The sequence below is a fragment of the Fundulus heteroclitus genome, chromosome 1 (assembly GCF_011125445.2).
Source record: "Fundulus heteroclitus isolate FHET01 chromosome 1, MU-UCD_Fhet_4.1, whole genome shotgun sequence".
NCBI lineage: Eukaryota > Metazoa > Chordata > Actinopteri > Cyprinodontiformes > Fundulidae > Fundulus > Fundulus heteroclitus.
In genome coordinates, this window is record NC_046361.1 from 7,613,411 (window position 1) to 7,632,268 (window position 18,858).

General features: G+C 42.1%; 2 protein-coding genes across 3 annotated transcripts in view; both read right to left on the minus strand.

Annotated features, from left to right (window-relative positions):
* LOC105925874 (MICOS complex subunit mic25a) overlaps positions 1-9,398 on the minus strand; it is a 104,500-nt gene extending 95,102 nt beyond the window's left edge. The window contains exons 1-4 of one of the 2 annotated variants that reach the window (XM_036125261.1): positions 9,189-9,398; positions 7,286-7,403; positions 5,134-5,248; positions 1,921-2,065 (exon numbers count right to left, since the gene is read on the minus strand). In XM_036125261.1, the coding sequence (XP_035981154.1) occupies positions 1,921-2,065; positions 5,134-5,248; positions 7,286-7,403; positions 9,189-9,272 (462 nt within the window). In that variant the 5' untranslated portion in view covers positions 9,273-9,398. The remainder of the gene's footprint in view (positions 1-1,920; positions 2,066-5,133; positions 5,249-7,285; positions 7,404-9,188) is intronic. The other variant, XM_021316111.2, reaches the window with a different exon arrangement.
* A 2,467-nt stretch (positions 9,399-11,865) lies between these two features.
* LOC105925873 (E3 ubiquitin/ISG15 ligase TRIM25-like) lies at positions 11,866-18,592 on the minus strand. Its single transcript, XM_036125392.1, has 4 exons — positions 17,779-18,592; positions 17,008-17,147; positions 15,500-15,667; positions 11,866-13,453 (listed from the first exon to the last, which is right to left on the minus strand). The coding sequence occupies exons 1-4, from the start codon at positions 18,415-18,417 to the stop codon at positions 12,745-12,747; spliced, it is 1,656 nt and encodes a 551-aa protein (XP_035981285.1). The 5' UTR covers positions 18,418-18,592; the 3' UTR covers positions 11,866-12,744.
* Positions 18,593-18,858: the final 266 nt, after the last annotated feature.

Sequence of the window (18,858 nt, forward strand, 5' to 3'; positions counted from 1 at the left end):
TCGATGGTTGTTTCCAAACACCGGATTCCTTTTCTGTACTCATCTGTATACGCATGGAACGTTTTTTATAATCGTTTCTGGCCACAGATTAGTTCTTGGTCAATGAGACCCAACACACGTTGTTTCCGACACCGCTACTGGGCTGACTATTTTTATTTCTAATCACTAACATATACAGGTGCATATCAAAGTAATTTTATGTAGGGAAAAAGTAAAATCTTTAGTGAGTCATTTCAGGAAGTGAAAATCATAGATTGATTACCCAGAGTGAAATATCTCAAGCCTTCATTTCTTGTAGTTTTGATTTATTATACAAGATCAAATATTTATTTTCAAAAGAGAAGCGTCAAGCTTCTGAAAAGTATGCTTCTTTTCCTTTTGAGTTCATTACTCCATCGATGCAGTGTGGCATGGAGGCCACCAGCCCAGGGTTCCGCTGAGGTGCCATTAAAAGCGAGGTTGCTTTGATAGTTGCCTTCAGGTCCTCTGGGTTGTTGGGTCTGGTGTCTCTCATCTTCCTCTTGACAATACTACAAAGCGCCTCTACAGCAGGAGCGGCGAACAAATAGCTCGCGAGCCGCTTCTGGCTCTTCTGCCTGTCCTGGATGCCTCCAAAGTTCTGTCAAGGTTCTGGTTTTAACGGCAGTATGTGGGGTATTTTATTTTCTGTCCGCCTTCAACTTCTTTGTCCAGCAAGGACGCTTCATACATGTCTGCAGTCCAGCTACGGTGGCCTTATTGTTGTTACTTCAGCCAAACCACTAGGGGGCGCCAGGTTCAACCAGAAGGTTCCATCCCTTCTAGCAAAAGTCATTGTCGTCTACTGGCAGAGCAACACACAAACACCGTAACCCTGTCCCCTTCCCCTACCACACCACTCATCTACTGAGATCTACACATCTGTATTAAAACCCATTTTGCCAGATTGCCGTGGTGAGGCTGGTTTGTAAATAATTACATTATTATTTTATTACCTGTGAGGGAACAAAGATTTAGGGTGACCACCAGAAATCATTGTTTTTAGCAATGTGTGTACTTTAGGTTCATTTTGGTGCATTGTTGCATTGTGTTTACCTCTTTTGAACATCTTGTAAATATGTGTAAGGTGTTAAAGCCTTATAAAAGACGCATTTCTGTCAAGTAGACAAACAAAGTGTCTACTCTAAAACTGAACTCAGCTGAATGTAAAGGCCACATTTCCTTTTTGAAAACCAGCAGCGGACATCCAATAATGATTGGCATCAAGACATGAAACGAGCCATGGAAACTGTTCTGCATTTCCTTTGAAGCAGCCTTGGTCACCCTTTTACCTGAATTTGAACATCCTTTTTAGCTTCTCTGGGCGTGTCTGGACAATCATGCATATGGCACAGTTTTCTAACGTTATTCTGCAATCAGCTGCTGTCTTTCTTCTATTGTAACTTGAACATTGCATTTACCTGAATATGCTTTATCGTCTATTAATAATGCTATAATCCGCCCCCACCCCCTTTCTGATCAGTTCTTTCTCTTCTGTTTTACAGCTCAACTTTAAAATGAGTATTTTATTCATGTTATTTAATCTATTTAACCTAATGTCTTCTGACTATGTGTTTTTGCTACTGTCACACCCAAATTTGCCATTATGGGTCGATAAAGGTATTTCTGTTCTATTCTATTCATTCCTATATAAACATGCTAGAAGCAGCATTTGGGTTTGTAAGGTGGCTGCTTAATGTTTTCTACAATATTTCTTTTTAAATTATCCTTAGCATTTAAAAGTTGTATGACCTGCTCTGAAACACAACAGTTAAAAGCTTCTTATTTTGATTGAGAAAATGTGTCCAACACTTACGAATACATCGGAGTGTGTGTGTGTGTGTGTGTGTGTGTGTGTGTGTGTGTGTGTGTGTGTGTGTGTGTGTGTGTGTGTGTGTGTACCAATTCCTTGGCTTTCTGTGCTTCCTCGCGTGCTTGTTGTCGTTCCCGGGTCATGGCTTTAACCATCTCCTCTCTCGCTGCCTCCCTCTCTCTCTCCGCCATCTTGGCCAGCTCATCCTTCAGTATGGCCTGCTGCCGATCGTACCTAAAACATTTACACCATAAATAGAGATGATTACGGCTAAAGGCTTTCCCTCCTTACTAGGTGGCATTTGATTCTCCTCAGTGAGGTTGTTCCATCTAAATGGTTGAGATGTCTCCACAAGGGGGCGACAGATTCCAAACTAAAACTTGTCAGCAGGGCTTCCTACATATTTCTTCTTTAAAAAACATAAAGTATGATTGATCACGAATATCCACAGTTTTCAGTCCATCTGTGGGCCTCCTCTAAGGTATAAATATAACAGTTTGTCATGGATGTATGGAATATATTTCTATATTGGACAAGCTTTATATGTAAAACCATTAAATTAATAAATGACTTTGAACAGAATAGACTCTATTCTCTATCTTATTATATAAGTATAAGTATATAAATATATTTCCAGATTGCTCCAGACCTGGTAAATGCTTAAACTTCAAACATCTCTGTTGTGAACCGTTTAGGACATCCTAGGGTTTCTGTTTCAACCTTCAGATTTGATAAAGAGGAGCAGTGACTAGTAACCTGACCCTAGCTAGATTGATATCGCTCCGCCTAGCTTCACTCACATCCATCTGGGACATCTCCCATAGAAAGTGATTTCTTCAACCAATTTTATTGTCCAGCCAATCAGGACGCAGGGCTGGAGTTTCATAGATGTGACGTAGTGGAGACGCGACCGTGACGTGAGACAGACAGCAATGGCGGCTCGTCGAGGAAGCAAACGTTAACATTGATGCTGCTATGTCTTCCGTGTTGTCCAATCTACCTAATATTGTTTCATTAAAAGAACATCAGAGAACGGCTCGGAAGGCTTTTGCTGGTGGAAACCATGTTTTCGCCCTTCTCCCGACTGGATTTGGCAAGTTTTGTTTTCCGAGACGCGCCCGTGGGGGAGCGGTTAGCGCGAACCATGTTAGGAGGCTTTTAGTCCTCGACACGGTCGGCCCGGGATCGACTCCGACCCGCAATGATCAGCCGACTCACCTCAGTAGAAAATACACTTTTCTTTTGAATTTTTACAGCCTTTGTATTTTCTCTGACTTCTTTTCAAAAACCTAACCGGTACTGAAAATGGCCAACATTAAACCCTCTTCCCTCACACGCAGCATCCACACTAAAGAGTGCTGCTGTCGGCACAACCTGGCGCCACTCAGGTGTGGTGAGTTCATGAACAGTCAAAAGATAGGATTTTAGGGTTTCAGATTGCCCATTGTCAGTTCGGGCACGTCGTGATGACAAATTGGTCAATCCTGGTCATCAACTGATTTCTCTGTGCGCCTGTAGTTCAGACAGGTGAATTACAGCAGCTAGCTTAAGGTGGTCTGAGTGAACGCAGCCTCAATCTGCCTTAAGGGACAGTCTGACTGATTTTGGCTCTCCCTCAACAAATGTTAGTGTCTTAGTGTTCTTACACAGGAGATGAATGATGGTAAATGGACTGAATTTATTGACCACTTTTCTAGTCAAACGGACCACTCAAAGCACTTTACATTCAAACACACAGATATGCAGATCAATAGGCAACTTGGAGTCTTGCCCAGTGGCATGTGACAAGGGGAAGCCGGAATCGAAGCAACAACCTTCCAATTGCAAGACCGCCACTCTGCCCACTGAGCCCCAGTTGCCCACTCTGAGAGACTAAGTGGTCAAAACTGACTGCAGACAAAACAGAGGACATCATTACCTCCAAGAAGCAACTAAGAAGAGAAGCGGCTTCCAATGCATAAAGCTAAATTAAATAAAGCTTAATCATCAGTGGTCGTATTCACAAACAATCCTAAGACTAAAAGTAGCTTAGTGACGTCATTTTGGGACTTTCTCAAATCCTAAGATTTTTCTTAGAATTTTACCCCGGTAAGATAAAAACGATTAAAAAAGCATCTTAGGCCTTAAGAGAGCTTCTAAAGTGAAAAAATAAAACGCTGGGAGTGTCTTAAGCAAGAAGATGGTGGAAACAGAGAGAGCTGATTGGCTGATCCACCACCTAAACAGGAAATGAGCACATGAACCTCTTTAATAATCATACAATTATTAAGATGTAGATAAGATCAATTTTATAATCCCCATAGAGGGAAATTTATTTGTTTCAGTGACGAGTTGAAGAAGTGGCCAGTAATTTTATGAAAGAATAATAAAGAAATAACTGAATACATTTTTGATCATGAATAAAATGTGGAAAAATGTACAAACAATCTAGTATAGACTACTTTCAATATTATTTATATAGTAAAACGCTCTCAATATTAAACATTTGAAAGTACTGAAAAACGTCTAGAGGCAAATACATACATAAATCCACTTCCTCACATTCCAGGCTGATGCGTAGAAGCAGAGAAAGACTCACTGATCTGGTGCAATACGCTTCAAAATGCCCCAATTCGGGTTCAATTAACCTCTCAACAATCTATTCTGCTCCCGGAGCTGTGCAGACAGAAGCGCTGCTCCTCTGTCCCGTTCGGTTTTCTCCACCTTTTTTTCTCTCCACTTAATGTTGGTCGTTTTGCCAAATTCAAATGCTTAATACAAGCAGGCAATCACATTAAAATGCTGAGAAATGTAATAAAAGGACCAACATGGCCAGTAAACAACAATGAGTAAATCAAAATAATGATGAGGATGTAAATAAGGTACATTCAAACATTTTCATGCTGTGTGCCAATTATTTCATTTAGCCACGTTTCATCATCATGACGCACATTTCTTAATCCAGTCTAATCGATTCCTTTCCCTCCACTGATTACGAGGAGTGCATTTGTGTGTGGGGTTTTTTTTTGTTTGTTTTGCTTCTTGTTTCAACCAATCACAGCTCTTAGAAGACAGCATCACGTCTAGTAACGGGGTCAACCACACCTCCTCTCTAAGACAGGACCTTCTGTCGTCTCCTTCCTCAGAGTCGCTCCCAGCAGCGCTCTGAGTCGTACTCAAGCTGTAAGTCCTTGGCAGGAATTATTCGGCTAACTTCGGAGCTCCCCGAGAGGAATCTGAGGATCTTTGTGAATACGAGCCCAATACTTTGTCTGTTTACCATGAGCAAGGCAGTTATTTTTGGGTTCAACCCTCTTACCCACCTTCTCTGTTCATCTTTGGAGAATGAGGCCGACTTGCTGGACTTGGTGCTGGGCTGGGCCCGGTGCTGTGGGCTCTGCTTCGCTTGAGAGGCTGAGCTGGCGCTGCGGCTGGCACCTGATACAAAACATTATTAGAAACAGTAAAAAGAAAATTCAGCAATGCGCTACTTTCCCGTGCCTGGGCTCCAAAGCAACTTGAAGAACTTCCGGAAGCTGTAGCTTTTCCCGCCCACACCAATTTTATCTCACATTTACCTGTAATTTGCCCCTCAGGATTTAACAATCCGGGCTACAATACGATGAATCGCCAAAATACAACTCATTGACAGGAGCACTTCAACAAATGACCCGACACTGGAGCTAAACCGTTTGTTCAGTGGCAAATGCTAAGGATAACTTTCATTTTTATTAGACAGGAGACTCTTTCCTGTTGGTTAGTCCGTCGGTCAGCAGAGAGAGCACTTCACAATCTGGCCTAGAGGGACGAGTGGCGAAAAGAAAACAAAGAAAAAAGGTGCCAAGCCATGTTGGGAGCACGACAAACGGGCAGAGGAAGATGCTCCGGTCAGATGGGGCCAGAACTGAACTCCTTAGCCTTCATGTTGAAAAACAGACTCTTCATGTCGCCCTGAACGCACCATCTCCACACTAACGTAGGAGGGTAAAGGCTTGAAACTGAGGCGGAGTCACCTTCCAAAGCAGGACAGCAACCCTAAACACCCAGCGTAGAGCTGGACCATATAGAAAAAAAGCTTATTGATAAAAAAAAATGCATATTGATCGATATCGATAATTATTGAAAATATTTAAAACCATATTTTATGTGCAGCTCTGCCTGGGCATTTTATGATATCGCTAAATGATTTAATTTTAATAAAGAACACAAACATAGAATTCCAATTAAATCTTTATTTAACCAACTTTTTTAACCATAGCTGAATTTTTTTAAAGAAAAATAACTTAAGAGACCTGAGTTATGTTATTAAATACTGACAAAGAATAAACTAAAGCTACCAGTAAAATGACCAAAATAAATATACCAATACCATTTTATCACAAAGAAGGGAGCCCAGTTTAGCTGCTATACCTGCTTTGTTTTGGAAGAAGCTCCATAAGATTTCTCTGAAGATGACACGGAGCGGCGCGGGGCTAAAACAGTTCACCTGCTCTGTGTTGTGGTTTGAGAGGGCGGCGCTTTGTGACGGCGTGCCTGGGTCCGCGATTACGATTGGTTGAAAGGAAATAGTGACTGCATCATCAACTAATATGATAGGCTGAAAGGAAGGAAGGAAAACTGTCTATCGAAGTTTTATCAACCCTTTTTTTTCCTATCGCGCCACACGTCTATCGATCGATATTGTTATTCAATTATCGTCCAGCCCTAACCCAGCGTGAGGTAAAAAGGAACGGGTTAGATCTAGAGCCTCAGCTATTGTCAGTCTGAAGGACGGCAAATATGTTAGAGACAAATGCCGAAAGGTTGGCAGCTCTAATTGCAGAAAAAGGAAGCCGATGCAAAGGACTGGCTATACGCTTTCATTTTACAACATGCTTGGCATTGTGTTGCTCTTTCGCATACAATCCGAAGAGAAAAAAAAAAAACTTTGTGCCTCAAAACGAAAATGTTTAAGGGGCGTGAAATACCTTTGCAAGCCGCTGCATATAGGAGGGCTGCAGCGCAGGAACGAAGCAGGGGGCGAGGATGTTTGAACTCACACGGCTAATGGCAGTATATGGCAGCAATCCACACCTAGCCTCGTAGGATCCAGTTTGGTCTGAATTCTGTTTAAACCAATCCAGATGTTTCAGCTGATCATAAAATGCCAATTAGTAAGGAAAAATAATAATATCCATCAGAGGAAGTCCAGCCTGTTGCACTGAGTCTGGACTTTGTCGCCATCCCTCCTGTTGAGCGAGCATGTGTGTGCGTGTTTTTAGGGCCTCGTTACTGACTGTAACACACTCTGCCTCTAGACCGTACGGAAACTGGATCTCCACGCGATGCCGGGTTCATGGCACGCTATAATTAGAGCGGATCAGAACACCCTGAAGTTTTTCCACGTCGAACATGTCCGACATTAACAGGAGTCAAGTTTAACTATCATCGTTTGCTAATGGTCAGGTGAGCTCCAAACAAGCATTCAACCTTTACCCTTTTCTTTCGGAGGACTTGGGGCTGATGATGATGATGATGATGACGGTGATGATGGTGAGGGTTCTGGGGGAATGTTGGCCACTCCTCTCATCCTCTGGAGCACATCCTCTGACAGCTGGCGGGGGAAAGGAGGAGACATTTACGACACAGACATGGAGGACACAAACAAGTCAACCGGGTAGACTTCCTACCAACAGCTTTAAGTCCCAATCAGTGAACTACAGCGTGTAACGCATATTATTTGGTGCTGATTTTATTCAGCTGGAACAGGTCAGAGCAACTTGGAGCGACAGAGCTCAGGATCAGGTCCGCTTAATTCGGTTGTTTCTTAGGGAAGCAGCTAAGCATAGCTACATGTAAAAAAAAAAAAAAAAAACACAGAGGCCAGCACCATTCGCTGACTCACTCCTTCTGTGACTCATGACATCTGAATGTGCGGCCCGAGCTGGCGAAACCCAGTTTTCGCTGGGACAGCTGCAGAACTTCAGGCCTGCAAAAAGCTTTCGATTCCAGCGGGTCCTGGAACCTAACTGGAATCATTGCAGGATGTGATACGTTCAATGTTGCAAAGAAAATCGGAAATAAGTCTTTAAAAAAAATAAATCATCAAATAGTAATAGAAACGATTGCTGTGATAATGAAGACGCTATTAATTTGATGTAGTATAATAGGTAATTAGTCACAAAGTAAGACGAAGCACAGCTGAGATCCCTCTAGCAATCTAATTAGCAGAGTGGTTGCTAAATGTTTCTGGAAACTATGAGGTAAGAGTTTTATTGCAGTGATAGAAGCTAGAGTCTCCAGTGGGCACCAAGACTGAGTTTTCTCTCCACTGAGAGTGGGCAACAGAATTGTGTCGCCACCAGCACAGAGTTTGCTAGACTAAGGCAGCAGAGGAATGCAAGGACAGTTGTATACAAACTAAAGGGGAGATGAGACAACGGCCTGGCAAAAAGAGCAGAGCAGAAGCTTTCTGGATTTAGTGTAAAAGCCAAGGATAAAAAAAAAAAAAAAAGCATATGGTGGAAAATTCAACATTGTAAGCATGGACCATCTCCACTTGTAATTGAAACTGGTGACATGTTAATTCTGCTTTGGTAAGCCAAAATACCTGTAAAACATAAATAAAGGCGCTACAAAGTTATAAGAAATATTGAAAATTTTATTTAATTTTACATTGTAAAGACGTCTGGCCATAGATGATCTTTTATTTTATTTGTTTTGTTTTTTTTTTTTACCACAAAAACAACTTGTACGTTGCCGTTGGTTCATCGAATTGTAAAATTCCGACTCGCCCTCGAATGCAGCACTGCAGCACAACTCTTCACCAAACTCCATTCAAAACCTGTTCATTTTAAGACCCGTCGAAAACTACAAAACGCGCTGGGGTGACGCGTTTACTTTTCTGCTGATTTGGCGACACAACAGCAACGCGGCACGCATGCTCCCACACCACAGCCACCGGGTGTTTTACGTTCATTTCGCAGCATTAGCGGTTATTAAGGTACTACACCCAAAACAGTAAAGCGTCAAAAAAAAGTCACATTCAGCAGCGAAGGCAGACAACTCTTAAGACGATTTTATCTAAACACCTTGCAGATTTCTAAACTTGACTGGCCACCCTCTGCGTGCATTGGTTTGCAGGTAATTAGGTTGAACTGCTACGGTCTGCTTGTTTTCACAGAAGTCTGGCGGAGAGGAAAAAAGAGCTCCTCCGGGGCTCAGGAACCTGCTCCACAGCCTCTGCATCCCCCTCCATCCTCCCGGCTTCAGCAGAGGCTCACAGGTGGTGGAACTGGCGGTCCTCGGACTCTGCATGTCTGCTGTTTAATGCTTCCAGCTGGCCAGCCTTAAACTCATGTTAGCATGACTTATCGGACGCTAGCTAAATTAGCATTACCTTTATCCCGCGGAGAATCCTGACTCTGTCCTCGTCATCGACGCCGAAGGACACTTTCCTGGTCGTACTCTCCCCCGAGCCCATGACTCACCGGCGTCCCCTGTTTGTTTACTTAAAAGCTTTATGGTAGATATTTTGTTGCTATCATGAAACACTGTTTATGTCCTGCCCAATGACAGAATGTGTGACAGATGGAATACGGGTTGCCAGATCGGTGTGAAGTATCCCCCCTTTCTCTGTTGTGTTTCTACCCGCTAGGATGGATTCATATCAACGAATCCATCTACTCAGGCGACGCCTAATTGTGAATCAATAATAGCTTTATTTTATTATTTCTGTCTACGGACATGACGTAAAAAATTATACTTTTTTTTCACATTGTTATACCCCAACCTGGCAACTTCGCTGGCAGTTCATTCATGCAAACCATGCACATGGCCATGGGCGGTCCAAGGCTGTTTGAGGCCCTGATTGTGGATCTCATTTATCAGACAGCATGGGATTAATACTCTACATTCATCCATAAATCCTGACAAATCCAATCAATTACTACGATTACAGGCATGCCTTGATGACATCAAACCTGGATGACTTTAAATGTTCTGCTTTTAAATTCTGACAAGACAGAAGTTGTCATTTTTGCACCAGAGTTCTTAAAAAATTTACTTCTTAATCAATCGCTTTATCTGAATGGCATTAGATTGGCCTCTGGTAATAAAGTAAAAAACCTTGGTGTTAATTTTGACAAGGACATGTCATTTAAATCCTATACTAAATCCGTTTCCACGGTTTCCTTTTTTACACCTTTGTAATATTGCCAAAAGGTGAAATATTTTGTTCAGGAGTGATGCTGAAAAACTAGTCCATGCATTTGTTACTTCAATGCTGGACTATTGTAATTATTTACTATCAGGAAGTCCACAAAATGCAGTTCAGTCTTCAGCTGATCCAATACGCTGCAGCAAGAATTATGATGAAAATCAACTAGAGGGATCATATTTCTCCAATTTTAGCTTCCCTTCATTGGCTTCCTGTTAAATCAAGAATAGAATTTAAAATTCTTCTTCTAACGTATAAAGCCCTTAATAATCAAGCTCCATCATATATCAGAGCTCTGATTACCCCGTATGTTCCTAACAGAGCACTTCGATCTCAGGTCTGCTGGTGGTTCCTAGAGTCTCTAAAAGTAGAATGGGAGGCAGATGTTTTAGTTATCAGGCTCCTCTCCTGTGGAACCAACTCCCATTTTACTCCATGAGTCAGACACCCTGTCTACTTTTAAGACTAGGCTTAAAATTTTCCCTTTTGACAAAGCTTATAGTTAGTGTCTTGGGTTACCCTAAGCTATCTCTATAGTTATGCTGCTATAGGCTTAGGCTGCTGGAGGACATCAGGGTCTATTTTTCTCACTCTGCTGAGTTCTCCTACTGTTCTCCAATTTGTATTGTTTGTTATTTTAACTTTTTGTTCTCTCTGTCTTTTTTCTCTTCATAGTAGGTCTGGCGTAGCTGTAACACCATCCGGTGGGAGGGATTTTTCTAGACTTATATTACCATATAATACCATTTTGTGGACTTATATTACCATATAATATAGAAAGGATGGCAGTCCATCACAGGGCAACACAGAAACACGCAGAACAAACAGCCCTGCACAAATAAGGGGAATTTAATTTTCAATTTTTAACTCTGGAGCATTTTCCTTGTATTTCTAACTCTATTTGTGTATTAAATCTGGAACATGGTTCATGACCAATGGATCAATTAAATTAAGCTACTAGCTGAACTAAATACATATAGACAAAACCAATTGGTTAGGATCAGCTTCTTTTTTTACAGGTTTTATACTGAAACCTACCAAACCCGTTGACAATTTATTTACAGCCATATTTATGTTGGTTTGGGCATGGGTTTGGCAGCTGTTGCTTATGTCCCGCCTTAAACCATAATACTGCAACGTGATTGGCCCAAACCATTTTTGGTTCAGACACAAACGGTTGAAGCCAGAACGACACAAGATGGATTGAAGATGTTCTGTGTTTTCAAATATGACTTTATTGATGTAATTTTATAATCATGAAGCTCTTTCTAAGTATACAATGTTTCCATTTGCAGACCTTTCATGTGTAAACTAAAGAACTCTTAGGCCCCCCAAGGCACCCATGGGATCATAAGGAGACACAAAGATTGCATTTACCTCAGGCTGGCTCTGCATGTAACAATCCATCTTATAGAACAACAACAACATAGACAGTAACAGATTTTGCAGTCCGGTCTCTGTAATCTCATAATCTCTAACATTACTAAGACAACTGTTCTAAATCAAATCATCAAATTAACTGAACATATATGGGAAACCTGGTCAGTGTTAAAGGGAATAATGTAACAATTATAAAACACCTGTGTCATACTGTATATACCCCACAAACACACCCTAATCATGACTGTTATGTAAACCAATCGCAAATCATTTTGTATGATTAAATGAAATGTGAAATAACGGCAACTTAGTTTTGCTACTTTACGGAAAAATCTTAAGAAGAATGATAACTATGATTTACATAGTGCCTTTCAAGAAACTCAAAGATGTTTACAAAGAGTGAATAATCAAACTTAAAAGGTTAATGTTAAAAAACACATTGAAGAGGAGAGTTTAGAGGAATTTCTCAAATACAGAATGTAGACCCAAAGCTGAGTGTTTTTTGTTCCTGACACCATGTGAATAGTTGGAGGAGGTCGACAATTCCCCAAGGCGTAGGGTGCTGAGCGATTTGCAGGTGAGAAGATCTTAAGTGATGTGGTACTAAACAGGCAGCCAGTGGAGGTTTAGGAGAGAGGGACTAATATGCTTGTAAGGATTAGTGCGTGTTACTGGACTAGCAGCTGAGCTTTGGACTGGAGCCAGTCCAGGGCTCTGTTGGTGATCCCAGAGGACCTGCAGTAATCAGGTTGGGTTGGAGCAAAGCATGGATCAACCTGTCTGTTACAGCCAGATATAACTAACTGTAGAGGATTGTTATGGTGTTATGGGATAGGGTGCTTTTGTAAATTATTATAAATATGTTAGCCTGGAATAAAAGTGTGGAGTCCAGAATTGCGCCAAGGTTGCAAACATCCTCGGGTGATGAGTTGGCGCAACCATCACTGTCAATCAGTTGGAGCTAGTCGGGCTTTGGGTTGCACAACATGATACGATTGCATTTGAAAGCTGACAAGTTGTTGTTGGGACAGCGGTGTGTAGGGTTCGGTAGAGTGTGTCATTCTGGTAAAAATGCAAACCCAGCCTATGGTAATGAATAATCGGTAATGTTGAACAGAAGGGGTACAAGACCTCCCCTTGAGGTATGTCATGGTTAATTTCTTCGACTATTAAGTAAAACACCATCTTCTTCCCAGTCTATGAGTTGTTGAGGTTCTGGGAAAAAAACATTGACTACTTAATGTGTTTACATGGAAACATTTGAACAAACTTGGTAAGAGCTAGAATCCAAATGAAGATCTAACAAATGGAATGCCCAAAACTCTCTATGCATAGGGAATGGAGATTAAAGCTGGTCTCAAATGTCACATTGCAGAGTGATCCATGACTCTGGCGTGTTCGAATGGATACTGAAAGCTGGGAAAACGGGCTCCTTAAACACAGTCTTAAAGGTGTGAAGGCGTTCCCTGCGCGATTTGATGGCGTAGAAGGACAGGGTTCCGCTTTCATAGTCAAGCGCCACCTCAATCTTAATTGGATGTTGGAGTGTCTCCCCCAGTGCAGCATTGCTAGAGGAAGAGCACACAGTAAGCTTGCCATTTTTCCATTGTAGTCTCCAGGACACCGAGTTGTGCCCTAGGCGACTATGGTCTCCACGGCGAGGGATGGTCTTGTAGCACACACCAAGGGACCACATGCAATTGGCGCCTACTTCTACCACCCAGACATGCGTGCCTGCTGAGAAACCCTGGGTGCACATGATCTGGGGCACGCTTATGAAACGCTCCGGGTGGTCTGCGTAGAGCTGCTTGGAAGGGCTGTATTTGACTGTGCGCAGGTCGTTGGACACCAACAAGCTGGGGTGCGCCGTGTAGACGTTGAAGGTGATCTCCATGGGGTTGAGCAGGATGTGAAGAGTATCGAGGAGGCGGACCATTTCTGTGCGGAAGTCGTTGGTTTTGAGGCCTGTCTGGAGACGCTTGGTGTTCAGAGCAACCTTTGAGGGAATTGTGCTGGGAGTACTTGCCGTGGCGACATCTCTCAGTTTCTGTTCAATCAGCATGAATCTGACGAGTAAGAAAATGAATTAAATACATTTGCTGTCACAATGTATATACAAAAATATGCATGAGCTTTTCATAAAGGCATTCGAGGATTTAGATTTGGTTTTGCCAATAAAAATGTTCTTAGAACCAAATTTGGCTGCAGTTGACTGTACAAGTATTTTTGGTGTTTGTCTCGACCAGCTTTGCACATCTAGAGATAGAAATCTTAACAATTATTTTTTTGTACAATAGGTCAAGGTCTGTCAGACTGGACCGGACCTCAGTTTTCAAGTCTGCATTGATCTAAAACATTCCATTTATCTTCTGACTGCACATTTTAAGCCAAAATGCCTAGTCAAAAGTCATGTTTCCTAATACGATTGCCCTGTATTTGCCGCCATCCATCTTCCTATCAACCCTGACCAGCTTCTAAGTCCGTGCTGAAGCAAAGTATTCCCACTGTAAGATGTTGCCACCATCATGTTTCACAGTGGGGAGGATGTGTTCAGGGAAGTGTGCAGTGTTAGTTTTAGCTCCACATATAATACTTTTTGTGCATAAACGGCAGATCACTCACTTAGGATTGGAGGTCAGTCATCTCAAATGGAGGAGCATAAGTATCTTACAATTTTTAAAACCAAGCCGAAGGGTTCGCTTTTGGTCTCGTCTGACTAGAGTACTTTCTATAACATGTCCCCAACATGGGGCTTTCTTGTTGCCACTCTTCTATATAGGCTACATTTGCAGAGTGCATGACTAGTAGTTGCACAGTAAACACACAACTCCTCAGACGGTAGCATTGGATGTGGGATATATGTTAAAGAAGGCTGAATACATATGCACATAACACTATCCAGGATTTTATTTATAAAAGAATTTAAAACTGAAGTTGCTTTGCCCAATTTACAGTTGTACTTTATCATCTCAGTCTATCACATAAAATCCCAAGAAAAAACATTGAACCTAAAAGTTGTGAATGACAAAATCCACAGCTCAAAACATTTTTAATGGGACATGTTTTAGGGTTGTTAATCATTGTTGGCTGTTTTGGTGCTAATGCAAACTGACAACAGGTGCAATATAAGGACAACAATGAGACTGCCCCCAAAACAAAAATGGTTTTGCAAGTGGAGGCCACAGACATTTTTTCTCTCCTTATTTTTTATTTTTTTTACTGCTTTTCAGTTGTTTTGCATCTGCCCAGGGTCAGCGTCAGTACTGGTTGCATGGGGATCATGCAGAGGTTGTACTGATAGGGTTTTCAAAGGGGGAACAGGACAAGTAAGGCCAAAGCCCTACAAAGTGACCTCCAGTAGGCCACAGGTGTGAATGTTTTAGACCAAAAAATTTGAAACTAAACTTCGTGAGGGTGGCCTGAGGGTCCAATGTCCTCTAGTAGGCCTTGTGCTCACTGTGTGTCACCATGGAGCTCCAACACCGAACATGGCAAGGGTAAACAATGGCACCCTAACTGCCATTAAGTATCGGGAGGAAATCCTTAGACCCATTGTTAGACCCTTTACTGGTGCAGTGGGTCCTAGGTTCCTCCTGGTGCTTGATAAGGCACGGCCCCATGTGGCAACAGTGTGCAGTTCATGGAGGATGAAGGAATTTATACCATCTGCCTGACCTCCACAGTAGCCCGACTTAAATCCATCTTTGGGACATCATGTTTAGGTCCACCAGGGTGCAGCTCAGATTTGATGATGCCCTGATCAGGATCTGGGAGGAGACACCCCTGAAAACCATCTCATCATCTCATAAGAAGTATGCCTGGTGTTGTCAGGAATGTGCACAAGCACAGGGCTGGCAAACAAACTGTTGAGTACCATGTTGAGCTGCTGTAATGACATTTGAGCAAATTGGACTAGCCTGCCTAGTCCGTTTTTCCAATTTTACTTTCTCAGTGGCTTTAGATTAAACCCTCTGTGGGTTGATAATTTTCATCAAATTATATGGCATCCTTTTGTTCCTAACGCATTACTTTCCAGTCCATATCAGTATGGATGTCCAGGACGAGCAGTGAATAAACAGTTCAAGGAGTATGAGTACTATATGAACACATACCTGTGTATGAAGGCAAATGTGTCTGTCTCATTGAGGGCCTCAGTCGCACTCTTCTGAGCCTCCCGCAGCAGCTGCTGCTGTTCCTCTAGTGCACTCACTCCAATCTGCCAGCTTTTGCGCCGCTGCCCTCTCTCTTCCTCCAACACCATACGCAGCCGCTCCCTGTACCTGAAAAAAAAAAAAAACATATTTCATTTTCTGCCACCAGCATGTTGTGATGGTCACTGTGGAGCAGCATCTCATGGTGAAAACTTGGTCAAACTGGCATGCGTTTTAGCTGTAAACAAAATTAATTGTACTAGCCGAGGTTCTCTAAAAGTAAATCACTTAAATGCCAATTTTTAAACGGCTGCTGAATAAACCGACAACAGGTTCACGGGTGGACAAACAAAAGAGAAACTGCTAAACTACATCACAGACATTGTAGATGTCTGTGATGTAGATGGGTGTGCATTTTTATCTACAAAAGTTCCTTGCTTAACCTGCTCTTCAAGTTATTACCAGAAGCTAAAGCGTGCATGCTCTTACTGTGAATTGAAGAAACCAGTAGCGTGCTTTTGTCCCTTTCATTTTAAAGTGAAAGCTTATCTTCAAGAGCATAAGATGAGATACCAACATGGGACCCAATGTCTTAATAATACCCTAGTACTATCCTTACACCTTGTGTAATAAAATAATTGAAAAATGATCAGTGATTTTGACATCGAGGTCTTAGTCCAGTAAACCAGTAATTATTATGGTTGTTCGTTATGTAAAGGTTTGTAAATGTTACTGGGTTGCTCTTACTAAGATTGCTGAGGATTGTGTTTCACAATTTTTGCTTTACGTAGACTTTCATTTTTATGGATAAGGCGTTAAAAACTATTTTTTTTACCAGCCCTAATACTGTTGTCGCGAAGGACTATGTAAAAAGTAGCTCCCCTGAACCCAAATCTCCAGTTGTTCCTGTTTACTCACAACGCATTGTCAGCACTGTCGCGCAGCTAGCTTACATAGGAGGTTAGATAAGTAGCAGCTTAAAGTTACCATGAGCCATTAATTCGAAAGTTGTGAGATTGGTTTAGATTCTGTTCCCTGATGCTTGCCTCAAATATACCACTTAGATATTATCTTAGTGGGTGCATGCAGTACTTTAAATGTTGGGGTTGCCTAAAGCTAACATAAACGTTTGATGAGAGTTTAGCTGACCCTTCAAATATCAATCTCTAAAACAGTAACCTCTACAGCTTTCATTAGCTGAATCTGCCAGCTGTGGACCTTTATTCTGAATGTAGATTTCCTCTGTACTAATTTCTAGAAAACCTGTCAGTAGTTTGGTAGTAAATTCACACAAATCTGAGACATATTGGTACCTCCTGGTATCTATTCCCCTTTCCTTATAGCCACTACACTAAAAGTTCCCTAAGTTACACCAATGAATCATCAGTGTCATGCTTTGGTGGAGTATTAAAAGAGTCTTAATCTACAGGCACACCATTGTAAGATTTCATCCTTGTACAGTCCCTTACCTCTCTACTATTGCAGCCATGCTATCCATGAGTGAGACCGCCTTGGTAACCATTTTGTCCCCAACAGCCTCAGAGGTTCCCTGGTCTTCGGTGGTCTTCTGAAGGAGGCTCTCTGTCAGTTGCAGTCGGGTAGAAACCACCTGCAGACATGTACAAAATGTGAGATATTTACTTTGTCTGGTTTGACATACTATCTGGAATAATTGGAGACAACCTTCTTGCACAGTATGGGAAAACAATTTATGTCAATTTTCTATTCTAGATGTCTTTATTACAAGGTGTTTCTTCTTTACTGAATAAAGATTAAGGCACAAATCAAGGCTGCAAGCTTTGACCATTGATTTGGTGTATGTTGAGTCAGTCATGACAACTAAGAACTCTGCTGAACCTTGTCAAAAGGGATCACGCTGTTCTCATCAGTCTCAATCTCTTCTTTCTGCTGTTGCATTGTTCTCAGTTATCTATTACACAGCGCTGTGTATGTGAACCACATAGTGACTGTTTTTAAGTGTCACAGATGTCAAATTTTCTTGTCTTTATCTCTGCTCAGCATATTCCTGTCATTCCAACTAGGCAACCCGATAGAGAAACCTTTAGGCAGCTAAAGTCGAATTTAGCTAATGTATCCCAATGAAGTGAAGGGACTGACTTCAGAACATCAAACACTTCATATTGTCCTTCCTCTTTCTTTTATTTTCTACGTACTTGTACATCACAATACTGTGCATTTGTAAAATGCAAGCTTGTGTCAGGTATACCCAAAAGTACTACCTTGCTGCGACTCTCCAGGGCTCGTCTCATCTCCTCTTCTGCCACACTGAAAGTGAGGACGTCGTGGTTCTGGTGATGGCCTTCTATAAAGCATGTACTGCAAAGAGACATCATGTCATTGGAACAAAAGTACTCAAGTGGACCGTTGTGGATGGCACAGGATTTCATCTTCAACTCCTTCAGAGGTTCCACCAACGCATGAACCTTGAAGGAGTCCCTCTCGTTGTGCTTCTGGAGATGCCTGCCGCACAGTGACACCTCACACTTCAGGCAGGTCTTCACCGCAGGAGTCTTCTGATCTATGCAGTTGTCGCAAAAAATGGCAGCGTCCCCATTTGTGTCCGCCGGTCCGATCACATCGTGCACCTCTTCATAAATGTTTTGGGAAGTAGCTTGGAAACCCTCGACGATGTTGCAGAGTTTGAAGTTCTTCTGCAGAGAATCGATGCCATCGTAGGCCTCGCGACACTCTGGGCAGCGTGGAGGTTCTTTGCCGCTGTCCGTGGAGCTGGCCGACTTGCAGATGCAAGCCAGACAGTAGTTGTGCCCGCAAGGGAGAACAACTGGATCGTTGTAGAGCTGAAGACAAATGGGACAGCTCAGCTCCTGTGTAAGCTGCTCCTCTTTGGATGAAAACATGTTGAAAGTTTAAGAGATTTGTAGTTTTTTTTCTTCTCCTTCAAGTTTCTAGCTCCTCTCCTGTCGCTCTTCTTGACAAAACCTTCTACACATCCGACTGAGGAGCTAGTATCGTATCGTCATTTCTCATCAAGCAAGGCTGCAGGTGCAAAAACAGGTATGGTAAAGAGCAAGGGAGGAGTGCTACTGCCTGTACTTATTGAATGCCAGTAGGAGGTTCCAAACTTGTTTGCAGGACAACATTCCATTCCGAGAGGGATGATCATCTTTGCTGCCTGGAAGTCATACCAGCATATGGGTTGCTGTTGATAGGAAAACATATGGCTCAAATCCTTTCTCCCTTTTTTTCAAAAGGAGATGTCAGAAACCTATTTTTCTTCTGGAAAATGACAGAAAGTTTCCAGTGATGTAAGAAAGAATGAATGCTTCAGGGAAGCCATT